At 48.4% G+C, this 23,639-nt stretch overlaps 1 protein-coding gene across 1 annotated transcript in view; it reads left to right on the forward strand.

Annotated features, from left to right (window-relative positions):
* Positions 1–23,639, forward strand: part of EHMT2 (euchromatic histone lysine methyltransferase 2) — a 64,972-nt gene that overhangs the window by 18,683 nt on the left and 22,650 nt on the right. The window contains exons 7-15 of the mRNA XM_082263378.1: positions 81–227; positions 304–354; positions 454–562; positions 19,182–19,280; positions 19,508–19,653; positions 19,820–19,963; positions 20,048–20,268; positions 22,917–23,102; positions 23,265–23,371. Of these exons, the coding sequence (XP_082119504.1) occupies positions 81–227; positions 304–354; positions 454–562; positions 19,182–19,280; positions 19,508–19,653; positions 19,820–19,963; positions 20,048–20,268; positions 22,917–23,102; positions 23,265–23,371 (1,210 nt within the window). The remainder of the gene's footprint in view (positions 1–80; positions 228–303; positions 355–453; positions 563–19,181; positions 19,281–19,507; positions 19,654–19,819; positions 19,964–20,047; positions 20,269–22,916; positions 23,103–23,264; positions 23,372–23,639) is intronic.

Consider the following 23,639-nt stretch of genomic DNA (forward strand, 5'->3'; position numbering starts at 1 on the left):
CCGCAAACACGTCACACTTTTTTCACGTTCTTGCGGGTGCAGTCTTAATTACCAGTGTTGCCTTTATTTTGCTTATTAAGGATCCCTCAGCAGCTTCTTCTGCTCCTGGATCTTCCCGGGACCACGATGGGGCAGAAGTCGAAGATTGGGAGCCAGATGTCGGAACAGAATTCAGCCTGTTTTATGACAGCCTGTCAGTAGAGGAACAAGGGGACAGTGACAGCAAGGTGAGTGCAGGTGAAATGACGTAGCAGGAGGAGCATCCATTTTTAGCTGCATACTGACTCTTCTTGCTGTCAACAGGAAGATGAGGAGGAGGAGGAAGAGGATGGTTCTGGGAACCAGTCAGAGAGAGTAAGTAGAGATGTGATATTTCTGCTTCAGAATGATGCGACACCTGCGCCTTGGTATTCCCAGACTGATTTTAGCTCCACTTTATTCTTTTCTGCACAGAGTTCGAGCAGTCTGAAAAAGAAGAGTAAGAAAAAATGGAAGATGGACAAGGCCTGGCTCAAACCAACAAGGAAAAGGAAGAGGAGAGACCGAGAGAAACCTGGCCCAGGTGAGGACGGGTGCAAGCAGAGGCTTGAATAGGGAAACTCGGGGGATGGGGAAACTGGTCAGGTGGGTTTAGTTTCAAATAGTTTCCAGGGAAAGTATTAGTAAAAAAGCAGAGTAACCCTCTTCTACAGTGCCTGGATTTCTTTGGATTGAAATCTACCTTTACAAACCTTTTTATTATTTTTTGTGGTAAGATTTCAGTCCTACATGCACTACCACAGGACAGGTATCCTGTTTAGTAATGGCTTGAGGCAAGAGGGGTCTGATCTACGTTCCTAACCTGATAACATTCAAGAGTCTCTCGCTATTTTATTTATTTTTTTAAAGCTGAACTCTAGGCAAACTGCATGGCTGTAATACATTTTAAATGTTTAATATTGTGGAAAACAGAGCCAATAGGAACAAGCACCTTTCAAACAAACGGTTAATACACAAACCTCAACAGTGACTATTTAAATAAAAATATACAGTGTCACAAATATGCAGAAATTATATAAACCTAGTGATCGAAATATCCGAAAGCATGTCTATAATATGATATATATTTTATAGACAATTCTTTTAGATATTTGGAGTACTATGTTTATATCCTTTCTGCATATTTTTGGGGCTGCAAATTTATTTATAAATATACATTTTAACCACTTCTGGACTGCCTGCTGCAGTTTTGTCGATTGACGTTACATACCGGTGTTATGGCAGCAGATAGCTGCCATAACCCCTGTATTTTCTTACAGGGTAGGTGGTCCTCTTTCACATAAAAATGGTCCCAGCCGCTGGATCACTTTTATGAGCGGTGGGAGAGGTTCCAACACCCCCCCCCCCCCCCCTCCTGCCGCTTCCCGGTCGTCTTTCCCCGCTTACCGGAGCCGTCGGCAGCGGGAAAATGATCTGGTCCGTCCACGCCCCAGGCGAAAGTGAGGGCAAGATGGCCCCCTCGCGACTCTATGGCCTTGGAGGACCAGAGTAACGTCATACATCACTTCCTCCCAATGGCCCTAAAGGATCCATTTTTTTTTTTTTTTTTTTTTTAATGCTGAAAATACTTTTTTTTTGCTTTTAAGTGTAGATGTGAGTGAGATCTGAAGTCTTTTTGACCCCAGATCTCACATTAAAGAGGACCTGTCCTGCTTATTTCTATTACAAGGGATGTTTACATTCCTTGTAATAGGACAGTGTAAAATGTAAAAAAAGAAAAAAAAACTTAAAGCGCCCCGTCCCTCTGACTTTGCGCACAGAAGCGAACGCATACGCAAGTCGAACCCACATATGTAAACGGTGTTCAAACCATTCATGTAAGGTATCGCCACAATTGTTAGAGCGAGAGCAATAATTCTAGCCCTAGACCTCCTCTGTAACTCTAAACTGGTAACCTGTAGAAGTTTTTAAATTGTCGCCTATGAAGATTTTTAAGTACCAATGTTTGTCGCCATTCCATTCCACGAGCATTCGCAATTTTGAAGCATGACATGTTGGGTATCTATTTACTTGGCATAACATTGTCTTTCACACTATAGAAGTAAATTGGGCTAACTTTACTGTTTTCTTATTATTTTAATTAAAAAAAGTTTATTTCTCTTTCTTTCATTGACGGACACAGCTCCTGATCCTCATAACCATTGGGTTATATTTTCACCTACAGGAGTAGGACAGGCAGAAAAACAGTCTGGCTATACCTATGGGCAGTCCCAGGGGGTATACTCCCACTCTGAGTACTCAGTTTTTTTTCTGCCTAGTCAGGAGTATAAGGACCCAGATTTTTGCTGGGATCTCTGGTCCTGGCAATTTTTTTTCTTTTTAGATAGAATTTTTTTTCCTCCTGGATTTTTTCCTGTGAGATCTACAATCCGCTGCCAAACTGAGCGATGGGCTGGATAATCTAGATCCAGTGGTCACCCCAGTCTGGCTAGTGCGAGCGCGCAGACCTCAGCTCTGCGCTCGGTCGGCCAAGGCATAGCCTCACCGGATGGGGCCTGGCCTGCGAGTTAAACGCCTCGCGAGGTCGCATACGACGGGTCTCGGCCTGAGTCGCAGCGTTCCTCCTGGCCGACAGCCCCCCATTTAGATGGAGAAGTTGTTCTGTCTGGAGCGGTGTCCGCCTGGTTCCTGGTATGGTAAGTAACTGTGCCCCCCCCCCCGGAGGGTTTTGGGGTGGACATGGACCCCTCCATGGGACAGTCAGGCCACCTGATTCCCTCTTTAAGGCTGCGGGGCCCATGGGTCCCATCCATCTATCGATGCACTGACGGCGGTCCTGGAGTCCTTGGTGTCCCAGACGGAGGTGGCTTTTAGCGACTGGCTGGATCACCCCTGCTGGGTCTGAGACCACACGCCCTGAATCCTCAGATAGTGAGGATGATTCCTCCACTTCTGCAACCGTGTACGAAAAGGTGTTTGTGTACGCACTGATTGGAGCTGTGCATGAGACCTTAAAGATGAAGGACGCAGCAAAGGCGCAGGTTCCCTTTGACGTTCACAAGCCATCCAGAGCGGAAAAAGTGTTCCCTTTTCCCCTCCTATTTTGAACAGAATTGTCACCAAAAGGTGGGGACGACCAAAGCGTCCCCTTGGGGTCCCTAAGCAATTTTGCTAGGCGATACCCCCTCTATGAGGAGTCCCTTTTTAAGAAGTTGACTTTTCCACCAGTAATGGACCCTCTGCTTTTCAGATTAAACAAGGCAACCATGATTCCGGTTGAAGAGTCCCTGGCCTTTAAGGACCCGGCTGACAGCAAGGCAGTGGCCCGCAATATGTACACCCTGGCTGGTTTGGCACTGAGGCTGATATTCACCATTGCCCTGGTGTCGCAGACTCTGACCTAATGGGCTTGGCTTTTGCGCCATGACCTGGAGGGGGGGAGTAGCTCCCCCCTGCCTTTGCTGAGCTGGCGGACCAGCTGGTCCAGGGACTGCAGTTTACCTGTGATGTCTCTTTGGATATGGCTCTCCTAGTGGCTCGGCTCTCTATTTCGGCAGTGGTCCTTCGGCGTGTCTTTTGGCTCAAAGACCCAATGACTTAATGCAAAGACTTCCAAAAAGGCCTTGACTGATCTTCCCTTTCAAGGAGATCGGCTGTTTGGTGCTATCCTGGGTGACATCATTAAAGGTCTCACAGGGGGTAAGAGTACCTATCTTCCGCAGGCTACTAAGGGCAGGGACCCTCGTCGTAGACGTGGGTCCTCCTCGGCTCATAAGAAGTTTTTTTGTCCCTCAGGGTTGACGGACAAAGGGATCGGGGCCTCCTCTGGAGGATCCAAGCGAACTTGGTCTGGCAAGTCAACTGCGGGCTTCTCCAGACCCGCAGACAAAGCCTCTTTAGCATGAAGCTGTGCCCTCACCCGTATCTGGGGTGGGGGGACGTTTTCGCTGGTTCCTGAACCCGTGGACTCCCCTCGTACAAGTCAGGTGGGTGCATGAGGTAATTCGGTCCGGCTACAAGATCGAGTTTTGTTCTTACCCACCGGCAAGTTTCTTCCTTCCAACGTTCGACTGTCCCTGGTCTGCTCTTTTTGGGGCTGTGCAAGGCCTTTTACTTTTAAGGGTGATGGTCCCAGTTCCGACTTTGGAACGTTTTCAAGGGTTTTACTCAAACCGGTTTACATTCCCCAGGAGGGAAGGGAAGGTGCATCCAATTCTGGACCTCAAGTCGCTGAACTGCTTTGTGCAGGTGCAGAATCTGTTCACAAGGTAGTGGCTTCCCTGCGTCAGGGGGATTTTTCTTGGCTCCATCGACATCAAGGACACTTGCCTTTCACATTGCAATATGTGTCGGTCTTCAGTGCTTCCTCCGCTTTGCTGTGGTAGAGGAGCATTATCAGTTTGTGGCATTACCCTTTGGCATTGCTTCTGCTGTCTTTAACAATGTGTTGGCCCCAGTGCAAGCAATGTTACACCAATGGGATATCGCGGTACTGGGCTACTTGGACAATCTCCTTCTGCGAGCAGAGTCTCCTGCCTTGGTGGAAAACCTGGAAATCACCATACGAGCTTAAGGGAGTTTGGCTGGATTCCGAATTTTCAGAAGTCTGATTCCCCTGATTATGCTGTCCCAGAAAGTGGCCTTTTTGGGGGGCTTTCGCCTATGCACATAGGGTGTCCGAATTGGCAGCATTACCCTGTGGTTCACCTTACTTGGTAGTTCACAGTGATAAGGTGGTTCTTTGCCCCTCTCTGTCAATCCTTCCTCAGGTTGTTTCTGATTTTCATTTGAATGAAGACATTATGTTGCTATCCCTGTGTCCGAGGCCAAAACATGTAAAGGAAATTGATTTGCATGCCTTGGATGTAGTCCGGGTGATTAGGGTGTACCTGGCAGCTACGGAGTCCTTTAGGAAATCAGACCCACTATTTGTGCTTATGGATGGGCCTCAGAAAGGGTTGTCTGCTTTCTCTGTGACCATTTCAAGATGGATCAGACAGACGGTGATTCAGGCCTATTCCATCAAGGGTCAGGTTCCTCCTTTCACTGTCAAGGCGCACTCTACTAGGGTGCTTAGTGCCTCCAGGCCCTTCCGCCATCAGGCGTCAGTGACGCAGGTTTGCAAGGCGGCTTCCTGGTCACCGGTGCACACTTTCACAAAGTTCTTTGAAAGTGGATGTGTTGGCATCTGCGGATGCTTTTTTTGGCCTGCAAAGTTTTGCAGGCTGCTGTTTAGAGAATCTGGTCCGCTTTGAGGTTATATTGTTTTTTCCGGTGAGCTGCAGTTGTTTTGGTTGAGCTCCTGTTCACCTGGTTGGCTATGGTTAGCCTTGGGAATTTATTTTTCGCTGTTCCCACCCCTCATGTTTAACACTGCTTTGGGACGTCCCTATAGTTAAGAAGATCAGGAGCTGTGTCCGTCAATGAAGGAAAGAGAAAATGGGGTTTTTGACTTGTATAAAATCCATTTCTCTGATGTTCATTGACGGACTCAGCACCCACCCCTCTGTAGAGTTGTAATTCTTCTGACACTGCTTGTAACAAAACTTTAGCAGAGTGAGGTAGTTTACCCCCTGGGACTTCCTAATGTCCTTCTGTAGGGGGCAGTATAACCCAATGGTTAGGAAGATCAGGAGCTGTGTTCGTCAATGAGCAGCAGAGAAATTGATTTTATGGTAAAAATCCCTTTTTTTTTCTTTTCTCTGCGCAAATACGGTGTGACATAAAGTAATGCAACAATCTCCCATTTTATTCGCCAGGGTCTCTGCTAAAAATAAATATATGTTTGGGGTTCTAAGTAATTTTTTAGCAAAAAATACTGATTTTAACCTGTAAACAACAAGTGTCAGAAATGGGTCTGGTTCTTACGTGGTTAACTGTTTATTTTGCTCACCCAAATTTGTGATCCAGATACTACCCACTTGCGGACCGCCCACCGTAATATTACTGCGGCAGGGCTGCTCGGCTGCGTCCAACACAGCAGGAGGAGCGGCGGCGATTGCCGCTGCCATCCCGCAATCGTCCGGCAAACCGAGAGAAGACCCGCCTGCTTATGTAAACAAAGCAGGCGGATCTTCTGTCAGACAGGCAAGGACAGATCAGCTAAACTGAAACTGCGATCTGTCTGTGCCTGTCACAGAACCATCCCCCCACACAGTCAGTAAGCATATAAGGCATACATTTAACCCCTTTGATCACCCCCAGTATTAAACCCTTCCCTGCCAGTGGCATTTATACTGTAACAGTGCATCTTATTTAGCACTGATTACTGTATTAGTGTCACTGGTCCCCAAAAAATGTCAGGGGTCCGATCTGTCCACCGCAATGTCGCAGTCCCGCTAAAAATCGCAGATCGCTGCCATTACTAATAAATAAATAAAAGGTCCAAAAATCTGTCCCGTAGTTTGTAAACGCTATAACTTTTGCACAAACCAATTAAAATACGCTTTTTGGGATTTTTTTTACCAAAAATATGTAGCAGAATAAAAATTGGCCTAAACTGATAAAAAAAATTAAATTTCTCTTACGTTCTCCGACAGTCGCCGCCCACTCACAAGTCTTCACCAATGGGTATTGACCTTTGCTCCGCAGGAGTAGCTAGGCAACAAGAATTGTTAATAACAAAAGCTTTTAGCATAGACACACCCCTAGGGGCTGTCCCCTCAGTCAATACCTCCCTGCACCAGCATTCCCAACTCAGTTTGATCTTGCCTAGCTTAGGAGTAGCAGGCTTTCCTGTGCTGGGGCTTCAGTCTCAGCCTTCTACCCTTTTTGATTTTATTTCAAGTATTTTTCTTTTCTTTACTAGCTGTTATTTTGTCAGCTTTAGTTTAGGGTTCTTCGGATGAAGATGTTCATGCGGAGCTAGGTCTCGGACTGGCCGCCCTGGATCTCAGGGCTGAGTGCCAGATGGATCCCCAGCTTGCCATCGAGCTTTCAGCTTAGGTTTGCCCTGGCACATTGAACGACCCATCCCTGTTCGCTGCAGGGATGCTGCCTGTGAGGTGGCTACCTCACTGGACGCCATGCTGCGGTCTATGGCTGCAGTCCACAAGCGTCCTGGCTGCGGCACTCCCTGTCTGCCTTGATAGCGGTTTGTCGCTGGAGACGGCTCCCCACGCCATCTGGTACGGTAAGCACCTTCTGTGTGGGTGTCAGTCTGTGGCTGTGTAGTACCCCCTATGTCTGTGTAAATGCGGGCTCCCTGTCAGATCCCTGTATGGCTGCATTGCCTGTGGGCTGCGAGGGGGGCCATCCTGCTCTGCTGTGAGTTATGCTCTGGGTGCAGATTTAGGTCGAGACGTGTTGTGCGGCGGCCGCTGCCGCGATTCGCCAATTTTTTTGCAAATATGCTGTGGCTGGCCCTGTCCCTGTACAGCGCCGTGTTTTTGGCGCCATTCGCCGCCATTTTGGCAGGCCGCGCTCGTTCGAGCACATGTCGGCGCCATTTTCCTGTAGCCTCATCCCTCAGCCGAGCGGCCATGTTTGCGGAGCCTCATAGGCTATATCAGTCAGCCAGCTAATGCATCACTTCCTCTTTCTCTGGGAACAGCGATCGGTGGCAGCAGCCTGTTGTGCTCTCTCCAGGTTTTTACCTTCTTTGTCCTGTCATTCCTTGCTCAGTGTTCGCTATCCCTGCGGGATCGGTGCATACAGTAGTGTACGGTGGGCTGCGCTCGCCGTGGTGTTAAAGGGCCAGTACCTTTTTTTCTTTTCATTGCTGGGGCATGGATTCTCAGGATAGCAAGTTTCCTCCCGCCCTGGTGGGGGACCAGGGGGCTGCTGCACCCCCCGAGGGGGCTGATCTGGCCGCGGTGGTGGCGTCCTTGGTTTCTCAGGTGCAGATGCTGATGGCTGATCGATCCGCAAAAAGGGCCAGGTTATCCATTTCCTCTGATTCAGAGGGCGATGTGGCTGCTGTGGCTGGCGTACCCTTCTCGGGGTCCCGCTCATCTTTGGACCTTATGGGGTCCAAGGGGGAGGCAGAGGTGGAGGGGGTTGATGTTTCTCCCCCTGGCTCGCCTGAAGAGCTTGCACTCATGAATGAGCTGATTGCCTCCATTAAAGATACCTTGCACCTAGAGGATGAGCCTACTCCTCCTGCTAGGGTGTCCTCTTTTGGAACGCAGAGGGCTCGAAAATCTGCGCAGGTTTTTCCCTGCCCTGCGGAATTTCATCATACTGTTAATGAGCAGTGGCGCAATTTAAAGAAGCCCTTTACTGTGCCAAGTAAGTTTAAACTGCTTTATCCGTTTGCGCCCTCCACCGACGAGCGTTGGTGTGTGGCGCCTCAGGTGGATCACGCGGTGGCCATTTTGAACAAGGCTACTGCGGTTCCTTCTGAGGATACCCCGGTTTTCCGGGACCCTACGGACAGGAGGCTGGAGTCTCTTGCCCGTCATGCCTATATGGTTGCTGGTTCTATGCTGAAGCCTGTTTTTTGCTTCCATTATGGCGGCACAGGCTGTTGCAGATTGGACGAAGATGCTCAGGCGCACCCTGGTGGCTGATTCGGCTCCGCCTACCACATTGGCTATGGTGGATCAGATACATCAGGGTGTCATGTACTTGTGTGATGCGGACTTGAATTTAGCTCCCTTGGCTGCGCGCCTGTCCAGCGTGGCGATACTGAACCGTCGTCTGATATGGCTGAAAAGTTGGTCGGTCGACCAATCTTCTCGCAAGACGCTGGCGGATTTTCCCTACGCGGGATCTCGCCTTTTTGGCGAGGCTTTGGATACTCTGATTAAAGGGATTACGGGGGGCAAGATTACTCTCTTACCCCAGTCTCACAAGCATAAGTCCTTCCGTGGTAAACGGAATTCCTCGTTTAGGCCCTCTCAGGGGTCCTTTCGTGCCTTTAGGTCACAATCCAAGGGCAAGCCCTTCAAAGGCCAAGGCTCCCAGAAGAAGCCGTGGGCAGGTAAGCAGAAGTCCGGCCAGTCCGGTTCGACTTCCCATACCACTTCCGCCTGAAGGGGCGCCCTCACCCGTTTCTGGGGTGGGGGGACGTCTGCGCGGTTTCCTACAACCTTGGCTGACCCACATTCGGGACAGATGGGTTCAGGAAATCGTTCGATCTGGTTACAAGGTCGAATTTCTCTCTCGGCCGGCGGGCAGATTTTTTCCCTCAAATCTTCAGCTATCTCCGGAGCACTTACAGGATCTGCACCTGGCGGTGCGGGCCCAAGGGGTGGTTGTTCCGGTGCCTCATCGGGACAGATTTCGGGGGTTTTACTCCAATCTGTTCACTGTGCCCAGAAAGGAGGGCAAGGTGCGTCCGATTCTGGACTTGAAAGCTCTGAACCGCTTTGTGCGGGTTCGCAAGTTCCGCATGGAATCCCTGCGCTCAGTGGTGGCTGCTCTGAGTCCGGGGGAATTCATGGCCTCCATCGATCTGAAGGATGCGTACTTACACATCCCCATTTTCGAGGGTCACCAGAGGTACCTTCGATTCGCCATCGCGGAGGATCACTACCAATTCGTGGCGTTACCTTTCGGTCTCGCTTCGGCTCCGCAGGTTTTTACCAAGGTGCTGGCGCCGGTTCTGGCCCTGTTACGAGCACAGGGCATTGCTGTCTTGGGGTATCTGGACGATATCCTGATAAGGTCAAACGCCAGTCAGAGCCTGGAGACCGACCTGTCCACCACGATGCGGACACTGCAGGAGTTTGGTTGGACCATAAGGCCCCTTTCACACATGCTGTTCCTTTGTCCGTTTTTCATCCATCCGTTGACGGATGAAAAACGGACATCAATGTATCTCTATGTAAAAACGGATGACAACTGATGATCATCAGTTAACATCCGTTTTCATCCGCTTCCGTCAATGTCCGTTTTTTTGAACGTATGAATGCTCTATTTTTCATCCGTCAAAAAAACGGATCGGACGAAAAACGGATGACAACGGATGAAAAACGGATGAAAAACGGATGACAATGGATGAAAAACGGATGACAACTGATGAAAAACGGACAACAACTGACGAAAAAACGGATGAAAAACTGATACATTTTGACGTGACTGAACTGATGAACTGAACGGACCGTATGTGTGAAAGGGGCCTAAACGTTCCGAAGTCGACTCTGTGTCCTTCGGTTCGTCTTCCCTACCTGGGAATGATTCTGGACTCTGTCCAAGCGAAGGTCTTCCTACCGGAAGACAAGCTTCGGACACTTCAGGACGAGGTCAGGTCTCTCAGGGACAACCGGCACTCGTCTCTCCGGACATGCATGAGATGTCTAGGTTTAATGGTCTCGGCTTTCGAGGCGATCCCCTTTGCCCAGTTTCACACGCGGGGTCTCCAAGCGGAGATTCTTGCCGAGTGGGACGGGCGGCCGCAATCCCTGGATCTGCGGATCTCGTTGAGCAAAAGCACCAGAAGGGATCTTCTGTGGTGGCTCCAGTCCCCGGTGGTGTCGGGGGGCAAGTCTTTTCGTCCATTATTGTGGACGGTGATCACCACGGATGCCAGCCTGTCGGGCTGGGGTGGTGTACTGGGCGTTTTGTCCACCCAGGGAACTTGGTCGGAGGAGGAGTCCTCCCTTCCGATCAACATTCTGGAATTGAGGGTGATAAAGCTTTGCCTTCTGCGATGGACGGACCGGCTTCGGGGCCGTCCAGTTCGGGTTCAGACGGACAATGCCACCGCGGTGGCCTATATCAACCATCAAGGGGGCACCAGGAGTGCCCGGGCGGCTCGGGAAGTGGCCGACATTCTGTCTTGGGCCGAGACGCACGTCCCGGCGATAACGGCAGTTCACATACCGGGGGTGGAGAACTGGCAGGCGGACTATCTGAGTCGCCAGACCCTGGACCAGGGGGAATGGGCCCTTCACCCGGATGTCTTCCAGATGTTGTGCGCGAAGTGGGGTTCCCCAGATGTGGACCTGTTCGCGTCTCGTCTAAACGACAAGGTGGAAAGGTTCGTGGCAAGGACGCGCGATCCTCGGGTGGACGCCTCGGACGCGTTGGTGGCGCCCTGGCATCAGTATCGTCTGATGTATGCCTTTCCCCCGATTCAACTACTGTCCAGGCTGCTTCGCAGATTAGCCTCGGAACAGCATGCGGTGATTCTGGTAGCACCGGACTGGCCTCGCCGGTCTTGGTACGCAGACCTCGTAAATCTGGCAGTCGACGCTCCGTGGTGCCTGCCGCTTCGGGAAGACCTTCTGTCTCAAGGGCCGATATTCCATCCTGCTTTACAGTCGCTGGCTTTAACGGCCTGGCTGTTGAAAGCCAGGTCCTGAAGGATCGGGGTCTCTCCCCTGAGGTCATTCCCACTTTGATCAAGGCTAGAAAAGCCTCTTCAGGAAAAATTTACTACCGTACTTGGAAAGCATACTTTGCCTGGTGTGAATCCAGGGGGTATTCCCCTCGCTCATACTCGGTGTCGAGAGTGTTGGCTTTCCTCCAAAATTTAGTGGACCAGCGTTTGGCGCTGGCCACAATTAAGAGTCAGATTTCTGCGCTGGCCGTTCTCTTTCAACGCCCTGTGGCGTCTAATTCATTGATTAGCACCTTTGTTCAGGGGGTGCGACATTTGGCCCCTCCTAGGAGGGAACCTTTGCCTCCATGGGACTTGAACTTAGTTCTGTCCGTGTTACAACAGGCTCCCTTTGAAAAGATCAGGGAGATCTCGTTGTCCCTGTTGTCCAAAAAGGTTGCCTTTTTGGTGGCGATCACTTCGGCTCGCAGGGTGTCGGAGCTGGCGGCTTTGTCCTGCAGCTCTCCCTACTTGGTGCTTCACAAGGATAAGGCGGTCTTGCGACCGAACTCATCTTTTCTTCCGAAAAGGATCTCGGAGTTTCACCTTAATTAAGACATTGTCTTGCCTTCGCTCTGCGCGAAGCCTAAGCATCCGAAGGAGGTTGCCTTGCATTCCTTGGATGTTGTCCGGGCTATCAGGGTTTACCTATCGTCCACTAAATCTTTTCGCAAGTCACATTCCCTCTTTGTCCTTCCTGAGGGACCTCGGAAGGGCATGGCGGCGTCCGCTGCGACCATCGCCAAATGGATCAGACAGACCATTGAGCAAGCCTATGCCTTGAAGGGGAAGGTTCCTCCCTTCCCTGTGAAGGCGCACTCTACCAGATCTTTGAGCACGTCTTGGGCTTACCGTCATCAGGCTTCTGTGGCCCAGGTGTGTAAGGCGGCGACTTGGTTGTCCGTTCACACCTTCTCAAAATTTTATAAGGTGGATGTTCAGGCATCGGCCGAAGCCTCCTTTGGCCGTAAAGTTCTCAGTGCGGCAGTTTCTTAGGGGCCCTTGTTTTTTGGGCCCTTGGTTATTGGGGTGTTTTACCCCTGGGTTACTTGTTTTCCTGGGTTGTTGCTCCTGTTGAGCACGTTTTCCTGTTGCCCAGTTGGTTCTCTTACTATGGTAAGGTTCCTTTCTCTGATGTGGGTACTGCGTTGCCTTTTCTACGGTTGCGTCTCCCACCCCTCATGTCTACACTGCTTTGGGACATCCCATTGGTGAAGACTTGAGTGGGCGGCGACTGTCGGAGGACGTAAGAGAAAACGGAATTTTTGTAAAATCTTACCGTAAAATTCCTTTCTCTGAGTCCTCCGACAGTCGCCGCCCCCCACCCCTCTTTTGGGGTTTTGTTGCCTAGCTACTCCTGCGGAGCAAAGGTCAATACCCATTGGTGAAGACTTTGAGTGGGCGGCGACTGTCGGAGGACTCGGAGAAAGGAATTTTACGGTAAGATTTTACAAAAATTCAGTTTTTTTTTTTTTTTTATTAGGAATGTTTTACTGCAGAAAGTAAAAAAATATGGCGTTTTTTTTTTTTTTTTTTTTTTTCAAAATTGTTGCTCTTTTTTTTGTTTATAGCGCAAAATCTAAAAACCGAAGAGGTGATCAAATGCCACCAAAAGAAAGCTCTATTTGTGGGAAAAAAAAGGACATCAATTGTATTTGGGTACAGCGTTTCACGACTGCGCAATTTTCCGTTAAAGTAACGCAGTGCTGAATCTCAAAAAATGGCCTGGTCATTAAGGGGGTAAAACCTTCCGGGACTGAAGTGGCTACTGCCCGTCAATTCTTCCAGTACCCCTGGGCCTCTTTACAGACTACACTGCATTACCTGGTCTGGGACATTACCAACCTACTAATTAGACAGAAAAAGAGCCACAGCACATAGATTCGGTCATCAATGTACTGTAGGGGGTAAAGAGGACCTAAACAGTGGAGGGTGGTAAAAAAAAAAAAAAAAAAAAGGCAGGCAAAGGACTATTTATCAGTAGTGCTTGTAGTCTTCCGCAAATTTTTCCCACTTATTAAGGGTCCTGTCTTGACCTACACTCTGTTTCTCTGTAGAAGTGAAAAACTTTGTATAGTTATGTCTTTGCTTTTTTTGTCAGAGCTGTTGATGACTGTTAGGCTAATGATCACAAAGTAGGAGAAGAGGTGGTGGAAGCATAGATTCACAGAATAAAGGAAGCAAAAGCACACATCTCCACACAGCCTTATTGCTAAAAAAATAAATACAAATAGATCCTATTCCCTTAAAGCATGAATTGTTGCACAGTGCTTGTGCTTTGTAACTTGCTCCTTGAAAAACCTAAAATACCTGGCTGATCCTGCCCTCCCCCCTGTAAATTGACCACAATTTATCATGGCTGCTGAGCCCTGACACCGTGGTCAGTTTACTTGCCTCTGTCATCCACAGCTCTCCTCTGCCCTTCAACCCCCGCCTGTCAGCTTGTGAAAGTGTGCTCTGCTCCTCGCCTCTTCCCTTCCTGCTGCTATAATAATTGTAATATATTCATACAATCTCCTCTATTAATGTAATGTGCCGCACAGTTGGTGTTTTATGAAAAAAAATTCAGATTTCTACCTTATTTCAGAGTGCCTCCAGGCGCTCATGTGACTGACGTCAGCAGGAGTTTTCTGCCCCTCTCGCTGTAGCTGTCAGACTGGAAAAGGAGAGCGGCAAACAGTCATGTGAGTGCCTGAAGACGCTCTGAAATAAAGTAGAAATAGGCATATTTTTTATAAAGCATGTACTGTGGGGGGGGGCAAATACCATTATTAAACAGAGGGGATTGTATGTTCCTGACCAAGTGGCTTTACAACAACTTTCAAGAGGTACTAAAGATAAACATTTAAAAAAAAATAACAAACCTGGTATACTTACCTGCTTTGTACAACGGTTTTGCACAGAGCAGCCCTGATCCTCCTTTTCTTGGGTCCCCTACCGGTGCTCTTGGCTATAGGGGCACTCGTGTGTTCTCGCTCCTGAGCCCCGCTGTTTGTTTCCAAAAGACAAACAGTGGGGCTTGGCTCCCTCCTCACGGAACGTGATTGACTGCAGTGGGACGCCATGAGGATAGAGAGAGCGCACGAGAGCAGCTGCTCTCGTGCACATCACTGAATCGAGATCCGGCACAGTTAAGTATTAGGGGGACTGAGGTGTAGCTTCATACTGAAGGTTTATTCTCTTCATGCATAGAATGCATAAAGGTAAAAAACCTTCAGTCTTTACAACCACTTTAAATCTCAAGGTGCAGGGGTTCCCTAGGCACAGGAAGTGCACTACAACTTTGTTTTAGAAAGAATTTAAGACTAAACATATTTTCTCTTATGTCCTCTGACAGTCGTCGCCCGATGGTATTAGCCTTCACTAATGGGTAATGGCGCACTCTGCAGGAGCAGGCTAGGCAGATAATTGATTATCAGGTTAATACAAAAAACTTTTGTACCTCAGCACGCCACTAGGGGGCCATCCCTCAGCCATTACCAGAACCCAATCTGATATTACTTCAGTTTCAAGCTGCCTAGCGTCAGGAGCAGAGCTTTAGGTCTTTCCCTGCTGAGACCTAGCGTCTTGGCTTTCTTATTTTTTTTTCTGAATTTAAGTGTTTTCTCTTTATACAATAGATTTTTATTTCTTCTAACTATCATTAGTTAGTCAGGGATTCCTTTCCTGGAGGACTACAAGTGACTGCAGAGCTGGGCCTCGGACTGGGTATCATAGATCCTTATGGAGTCCCAGCCTGCCAACGAGCGTCGCAGGTTACTGGTGCGCCCAGGCCTCGCAACGACAGTGCCCCTCCGTATGGGGACGAGCCGGCGGAGCTGCGCTTCGCAGAAGATGTCTCAACCCGGATCGCCCCCGCGTGTTGCCAGCATCTCTCTATGGCTGACGGCACCCCCCACTTGGGGTGGGAGGTCTCCCATTTTTGAGCTGTGCCCGCTGCTGGACTGCTGAATACTGGACCCCCTTGTCCCTGGGGACGTTTGGGGAGTTGTGGGCCACTCCGATAGCTTGGCTGGCAGTCTCTGTAGGATCCCTCTTCTGGCCGGGTTGTGGTTTTCCCTCCCCTCCCTGTCCCCGCCAGGGGCGCTGCATGGGAATGCTGTGGGGGGGGGAGGGTCTCCCTGGGGTCCCTGCTAATGGCCAGAAATGTGTTTGGTGCATTTATTTTGCAGCCATTTGGAGCGGCCGCCACTTTAGTGGTTTGCAGATTCTAAGCTCTGTGTAACACAGCAGCCATGTGAGAATTCTGCTCTGGCTCCCGGTCAGGCGCCATCTTGGATGTGGACAACATGCCTAGTAAGGGCAAGCGGCCATTTTCCCTGTGACTTTTGTCATTGACTTTCAATAGGCACCTTTTCTCTGGGCTCGAGGGCTGGCCTCTAGCGGTGTGATGTCACTTCCTCCTTCTCCATTTTTATCCTGTGTAAAATGGGCTGACAGACTAGGAATTTTTGCTTATCTCGGCCATTATTCGACCAAATCCAATTCTTTTTTTTTTTTGCTAGTGTGTTTTCTCAATGGGCTCTTTCAGTTGGTGCAAATTGCGGGGGGTGCCCACGGGAACGGCCGATTTAAAGGGCCAGCGTCCTTTTTCTCATTTAAGGCAAAAATGGTCTCCCGTGATAATAAATGCCCCGCAGACCTGGTGGGGACTTCGGGTACACCTGAATCCTCTCCCCTGGCACCCATATCTGCTGCTCTGGCGACTTTGGTGTCCCAGGTGAATCTGCTGATGTCGGCACGCTCCTCCATAAAAAACGGCCTGTGCCCTCCCAGTCCTCTGACTCTGAGCCCGAGATGGTCCCCCTGAGGGGTCCCGGTCCTCCACGTTGAGGGAGAGGAGGAGGGGGAATCTTCCTCGGTAGCGCGGGAACGCGCTACGATGGATGCTCTCATGGGCTTCATGACAGAAATTCTCTATCTTAACGATGAGCCAGCTCAGTCAAGTGAGCGGTCTGTTTTGCTCAGGTTCCGCAGACCCCAGACGGTCGAGTCAGGCATTTTTCCTGCCCGGTGGATTTTCACGAGACTGTGAATGGCCAGTGGCAGCGCATTTGGCACATGTTGGTGGTGCCTAAGCGTTTTTCCACCCACTGTCCATTTTTCAGAGGAATGTTGGTCGGTGTCCCTAAGCAGGGGATCACACTGTGTCTAGGCTGAATAAGTCCACCTTGCTGCCGGTAGGGGATTCCCGGTATTCAGGGGTGCGGCTGATAGGGGTGTGGAAGCGCTTGCCCGCCACTTTTATCTACTGACGGGTTCCTTTTGGCAACCTGTGTTTTGCCTCAGTGTTGGCCTCTCAGACGCTCATGACATGGTGCAAGGGGCTTCGCAGCAGGATCAGCTCGTCCACACTGCGAGCTTCCTGGGCCACTCGGCCTTGGACGTGGCTCTGTTGGTCGCCGGTTGTCAGCGGTGGGTGTGCGATCCACCGCATTACCTGGTTAAAGTGCTGGTCGGTTGACCACGCGTCCTAAAAGACGCTGTCTGAGGTCCCCTATGAGGGGGGTCGTCTTTTTGGGGTAACTCTAGATGAGTTGAGGTAAGGTACGGGAGGTAACAGTGCTCGTCTGCCCCAGGTCACGAAGGTAGAGCTCCCCCGCACACGGAGTGGGCCCTACTTCCAGACTCAACATAATTGCCTTCGTGCCTTTGGGACGCAGGAGAAGGCTAAACCCTTCCGCCTTCCTGGTGGCCACGAGGAGCCATGGTCGGGGAAGCCAAACGCCGGTCATTCTGGTTCGACGGCCCAGTCCACCTTTCTCTAAAGGGTCCGTTGTCGGCCTTGGCCGTCTTGATTCAACGAACTTTGGCGTCGCTTTCTTTGGGCCGCACCTTCATTCAAGAGGTGCGGCATTTGGCTCACCCCGAGGGGAGCTCTCTTGCTTCCATGGGACCTGAATTTGTTTTTTGTCAGTGTTACAATAAACCTCTCTTCGAGAACATCAGGGAGATGTCTGTCTGTGTTGTCACAGAAAGTTGCTTTTCTGGTGGTCATTACGTCGGCTCGCAGAATGTCTGAATTGGCGGCCTTGTCCTGCCACTCTCCTTATCTAGTGCTTCATAGAGATAAGGTGGTTCTGCGACCGAGTCGATCTTTTCTTCGCATGGTGGTTTCTTCCTTCCACCTCAATGAGGATATCGTGTTGCCTTCGCTGTGCGCATGGCCCAAGCATCCTAAGGAGTTTGCTTTGCTTTCTCTGGATGTGGTCCGGGCAGTCAAGGTCTACCTGTCTGCCGCAGAGTCGATTCGGCAGTCTGATTCTCTATTTGTTTTTCCTGAGGGACCTCGGAAGGGATCGGCCGCCTCCGCAGCGACCATTTCTAAATGGATTAGACAGACGATTGTTCAGGCCTATTCCATCAAGGGTCAGGTTCCTCCTTTCCTGGTAAAGACTCATTCTACTCGAGCCGTTAGTGCCTCTTGGGTTTTTCGCCATCAGGCGTGTGTGGCTCAGGTGTGCAAGACAGCGACACGGTCGTCAGTGCACACTTTCACGAAGTTTTACAAACTTGACGTTTTGGCATCTTCAGATGCTTCTTTGGACCGCAAAGTTTTGAGTGCGGCAGTTGTTTGAGGGGACATTGTTTTTAATGTCTTTCCTTGTTGGAGTTTTTTTTCTGGGTTTGTTCCAGTTTTTCACTGTGGGCTCAGGTTATTGCTAGCCCAGTTATTTGCGTTACCTTCTTATCTGGTTGCGTTGCTTTCCCACCCCTCATACCTGCACTGCTTTGGGACTTCCCATTAGTGAAGGCGAATACCATCGAGCGGCGACTGTCAGAGGACGTAAGAGAAAATAGAATTTTTGTAAGAACTTACCGTAAATTTTTTTTCTCTGAGTCCTCTGACAGTCGCCGCCCCAACCCCTCTGGTTTTTGGATCTGGGGGTTGTTGCCTTCCGGTACTGCTTGCTACGATACTGAAGTAATATCAGATTGGGTTCTGGTAATGGCTGAGGGATGGCCCCCTAGTGGCGTGCTGAGGTACAAAAGTTTTTTTGTATTAACCTGATAATCAATTATCTGCCTAGCCTGCTCCTGCAGAGTGCGCTGCTACCCATTAGTGAAGACTAATACCATCAAGCGGCGACTGTCAGAGGACTCAGAGAAAATAATTTTACGGTAAGTTCTTACAAAAATTCTATTTTTCAGGGTACTGTTCATGCAGGATTGACATTTGTAAATGTTTGATGTTGGAGTCCATAGACCTGTATAAGTGCTTTCACAGGGTTGTTTGTAAAAAATACAACCAGTGACTTGTTGAATACACAACATTAGTACGTTTTTTTTTTTTTTTATTATTATTATTGCCTGGAGTTCAGCTTTAAATTTTATACAAGTAAATGAAAATTTGAAATGTCTAAAACCTAGAGGGGACTCTCTGATTTTACAAATATAACTGAATTGCTTGCTAAGCCGAGGGGACCTAATACAGCAGTTTTCTTATACAGGAAGGGGTTGTGGCTAATGTAAACAAAGTTTACAAAGTCATACTGTGTTTGGAAAGGAAGGGCCAGCAGAAGTACAGAGATATACTGGGTTAGTGGTTTTAATGGTTCTTCACCAGACTGCAGATTTCTTCTATAACATCTACAAGCTTGTCCTTTACAGCCTTCCCCATGGTGGTTGTTGACAGACCCCACAGAGCTGTTTTGTTATTGGCTGCCTAAGCTGCTTGTCAGCTGGGACATGCCGTTACAGAACGGGAAGGAGGTCGTTTCTGGCTTCTGTGCTGTAGAAGTAGGTGCCAAGGATGAGTGATAAAAGTTTTTCTTTTTAAAAATGTTGACTTGGCTGTTGTGAAAACCTGCAGCAGGGTGAAGTTCCTTATAAATTGGTTGGGGGTTGGAACAGGTTTATGAGCGCAGTAGGCAAAACCGGTTGTTTCCATCCTAGTCACAGATCTACCGCCCTACTTGTTGCCCCGCTCTTTTAGCTGTCCCTTCCGTTGGGGGATCACAAAGTGAGTACACAGAGGTGCCTCTGGGATCCTTGGATCTGCCCAGCGAGGGGGCTTTGTCTCCCAACCACACAGGTAAACTTTTTACCCAGTCACCCTAACATTCACTTGCTGCTGTGCATGTCAGTGCTACATCTTCACTTCTATCCCCCCCACCCCACCCTGCCCCAAAGCTTGCATCAATCCCTGGAATTTCCTCTTCACTGATCCGGTGGCTGTTGCTGAACTTTTTGTTTTCATTATGCCTTATGTGCATTGCATTGTTCTTTATGCACTCAGTTGACCTTGGTGTCTTCTCTCAGGTGTGTGTAATGAATCAAGTTCCATGGACACTGAGCGTTTCGAGGAACTGCCTTTGTGCAGCTGCCGTATGGAAGCTCCCAGTGTGGAGAGGGTGTGCGAGCAGGCCAATAATATGTGTATGGCTACTGAGAGCGTAGATGGAGAGGTAAGGCCCACCTGTATTCTGTACCAGGAGAGGGTAAGCGGTATAACTGTGTGTATTTTTTTTTCTTTTATTGTATAGGAATTTGTAAGTAAAAATCTATTTAGGGCAGAGGTAGGTTGAAGTAAACAACAAATCAGATAATCTCTTCCTTATTTCATTTCTCTAGCTGAGCGGTTGTAATGCTCCCATAACTAAACGAGAGACAATGCGTCCGTCAAGTAGGGTCCCTCTTATGGTGCTCTGTGAAAACCACCGCGCCCGCATGGTCAAACATCATTGCTGCCCAGGCTGTGGCTATTTCTGTACCAGTGTAAGTACCCAGTGATGTATGTGGCCACCATTGCCAGGGGTGTCTGTAATGTACAGCATATCCTCACATCTTTATCTTTTACAGGGAACATTCTTGGAGTGTCATCCTGATTTCAGGATAAATCATCGCTTTCACAGGGCCTGTGTCTCTCCTCTGAATGGAATTGTCTTCTGCCCACACTGTGGAGAAGATGCCACAGAAGCAGAGCAGATAACCATTGCAAAGGCGGACACACCAATCCCAGTACCTGCACCACCCCAGCATGATGGCAGTGCCCCTGGAAGAGCTGACACCACACAGCCCAGGTGAGGATAGATTTCCCTGCATTTATGCATTTTCTTAAACATCCTTTTAGTGCTGACATTCTTCCTGCATGTAAGTGGGCAGACGAATCGTATTATTGTGTGTTTTCCATACATTATATTCATGTATTGTGCTAAAAAATAGACCTTTTAACCACTTCCCGCAATCCGATGTACCGGTACGTCGGCTTGAAGAAGTGGTTGTACTGAGGTGATGCCTGCAGCTAGAGGCATCACCCTGGTAATGTTTTTTAGAGCCGGCGGTCAGCTTTCTGGAGAGAACAACCGATGCAGCTCAGCAGCCGCTTGGGCGTTATCCCAGCAAGCAGGAGGGGACGTCCTCCTTCTGCCGCTCTGCCCTGGTCTCCCGTCCCACCAGGAGACCTGAGCAACCAGCTGGCTCGTCCCCCGGCTAGTTAGAGTCCTGAATGAAGCCAGATTCGGCTTCCATCGTGTCTCTGATCATGTAACCCAAAAGCAATGTCACAACGTTACTTCCGTTTTTTTTCTCGGCTGCCAACGGCACCAATTTAGAAAAACTGTCCGTATTCAAAAATGCAGATTTTGGCATTTTGAATACTTTGAAGTGCAGTGGAGGGGTTTGGGGTCTTATAAACCCCAGATCCCACCATAAAGAGCACTTGTCACTGCCTATTACTGTCACAAGGGATGTTTACATTCCTTGTAAAAGCAATAAGTGATCAGATTTTTTTTTTTACAGTTAAAAATTAAATAAAAATAAAAAATGTCCTTGTGAGCTCACCCACCAAAGAAAACTCATACGTAAGTCGTGCCCGCAAATGTAAACAGTATTCAAATTACATGTGAGGTATCGCAGTGATCGTCAGAGTGAGAGCAATAATTCTAGGAAAAAGGATTCCTCTGTAACTCTGAACTGGTAACCGTTAAAAAATGTTAAAGCGTTGCCTGTGGAGATTTTTAAGTACCATAGTTTGCCGCCATTCCACGAGTGTGTCTAATTTTAAACGATAACATGTTGGGTATCTATTTACTCTGTGTGACATAATGTTTCACAATATACAAAACAATTGGGCTAACTTTACTGTTTCGTTTTTTTAAATGCAGTGAAGTGTATTTTTTCCCCAAATAAATTGCGTTTGAAAGACCGCTGCGCAAATACCGCAAGACAAAAAATATTGCAATGACCGCCATTTTGTTCTCCCGAGTCTGATATATATATATATATATATATATATATATATGTATATATGTGTGTGTGTGTGTTTTGGGAGTTCTTAGTAATTTTCTAGTAAAAAATAAGTGGTTAAAGTTATTTTGTAGTTGAGCAAATATTACACCTGCATTTTAAAATGATTCTAAAAAAAATGTGGGCGGCACAGTGGTGTAGTGGTTAGCACTTTCACCTAGCAGCAAGAGGGTCGCTGGTTCGAATCCCAACCACGACACTACCTGCCTGGAGTTTGCATGTTCTCCCTGTGCCTGCGTGGGTTTCCTCCCACACTCCAAAGACATGCTGGTAGGTTAATTGTATCCTGTATAAAAAAAAATAAAAATAAAAAATTGGCCCTACTGTGTATGTATGGGAGTTGGGGACATATAGTTACATAGTTAGTGAGGTTGAAAAAAGACATCAGTCCATCCAGTTCAACCTTAGATTGTAAGCTCCTTGAGGGCAGGGACTGATGTGAATGTACAATGTATATGTAAAGCACTGCGTAAATTGACAGCGCTATATAAGTACCTGAAATAAATAAAGAATATATTTTTTTTTTTAAATAAACTTGTTCTACTTACCTGCTCTGTGCAGTGATTTGGCACAGAGCAGCCTCAATCTTCTTTTTCTTTTTTCTTTTTTGGGGTCCCCTGCCGGTGGTCCTGACTCCTCCCCCGCCAAGTGCCCCCAGTAGCAGGCCTCTTGGCCTTGACCACCCCCTGCTCTCTCCTCATTGGCTCTCTGGCTGTGATTGACTGCCGTGTGAGCCAGTGAGGAGAGTGTGAAGCAGGAGAGCCGCTGCTTTTTTCGTGCACATTGCTGTAGAAATATGGGGTCTCCCATAACTATAATGGAGGGAGCTGCACGCATAGAATGCATTAGGGTGAAAAACATGAACCTTTTAGAACCACTTTAACTGTATTATTTTTACCCTTTTGCAAAACTGTTACTATAGACACAAGACTCTTGGGTGGCACACATGCAGCTGTTTTACTCTTCCACCCTAGTAGATATAGTTGTGTGTAGATCTTTATTTTGCAAGTGCAGAGCTAGTTCTGAACTAGTCCAGTATCCTACTGTTCAGGCAGAAAATTGTAAACACTGAATTTAAAGTAATAATAAATGCTACATTTGTACATACGTTCAATTTGTTAATCTTCGGAAAGATTTCACAGCAGATTGATGCATATAAAAGCACCTACACTTCCATATGGGTTATATCTAAACTTTCAGAAGATACAAGTTGAACAATAACTGGCTTTAGTGTTCTTTAAATGACAAGGAGTCCATAAATACTGAAATAACCAGAGATTGTGAAAAGCATCAAATCCGTTTTTATCTTTACAGGCAGTTTTAAGCCACTAAATTGTAGATTCTGCTACTCTTGCCAGTTAAGCAAAGAAACATTTTTTGAGCTTTAAACTCAGTATTGCTTTGATGGACTTTCTGCTTTTAGTGCCCGGATGAGAAGTATGGGGGATGGCAAACGTTCACTTTTAGAGGACCGTTTTGATATCAATGGGGAGACTCCAGGGCCTTCTATCGTCCTTCCATCAGGAGTGTCTCTCAACGCCGCTGGTTTGCCACCTGGCCCTGCACGTGATGCACTGCAAAAAGCCTTAGCGTCCCAAGAGACTGACAAGTATGAGATGAGCCTGTTTGTGTTTATATTCCTTTATTCATCCCTCTAAATATTTTTCCTTATTTTCACACCTTTTGATTGTTTTTTTTTTTTCCAATTTTACCTGTTTACATTTGGCTTGTGTGCCTGATAATGGGACTAATAACTGCCTTGTCTCTTCAGTTTAGCTCAGCAAAAGAGAGATCGCAGGAAGAAGATCCGCTACAACTCTCGGCAGCTCTACCTGAGTGTGAAGGCTGGAGAGCTCCAGAAAGTGCTGCTTATGCTAAGTGAGCAACTGCATATTTAAAGCCAAACGAAACTACTCAAAACTCAACTTTCCAACAGTCCCGCACCGGCATCCTCTCCTCCTGTGTGCTGGTCTTTAGCTGTCTTCATTGGCTGGCGAGAGATAAATCATTTCAGGGTGCGCGCAGGAGGCCGTCATTCCAGCACCTAGCGAGATCAGCCTGGTGATCTAAGCTGAGCTGCATGGCAGACAGCGAGCAGGCAGGTAGGGGCCCTTTCTTGCAGAAGAGACATTGCATGTCCCTTCTG

This window comes from Pelophylax lessonae, assembly GCF_965119305.1.
Source record: "Pelophylax lessonae genome assembly, chromosome: 7".
NCBI lineage: Eukaryota > Metazoa > Chordata > Amphibia > Anura > Ranidae > Pelophylax > Pelophylax lessonae.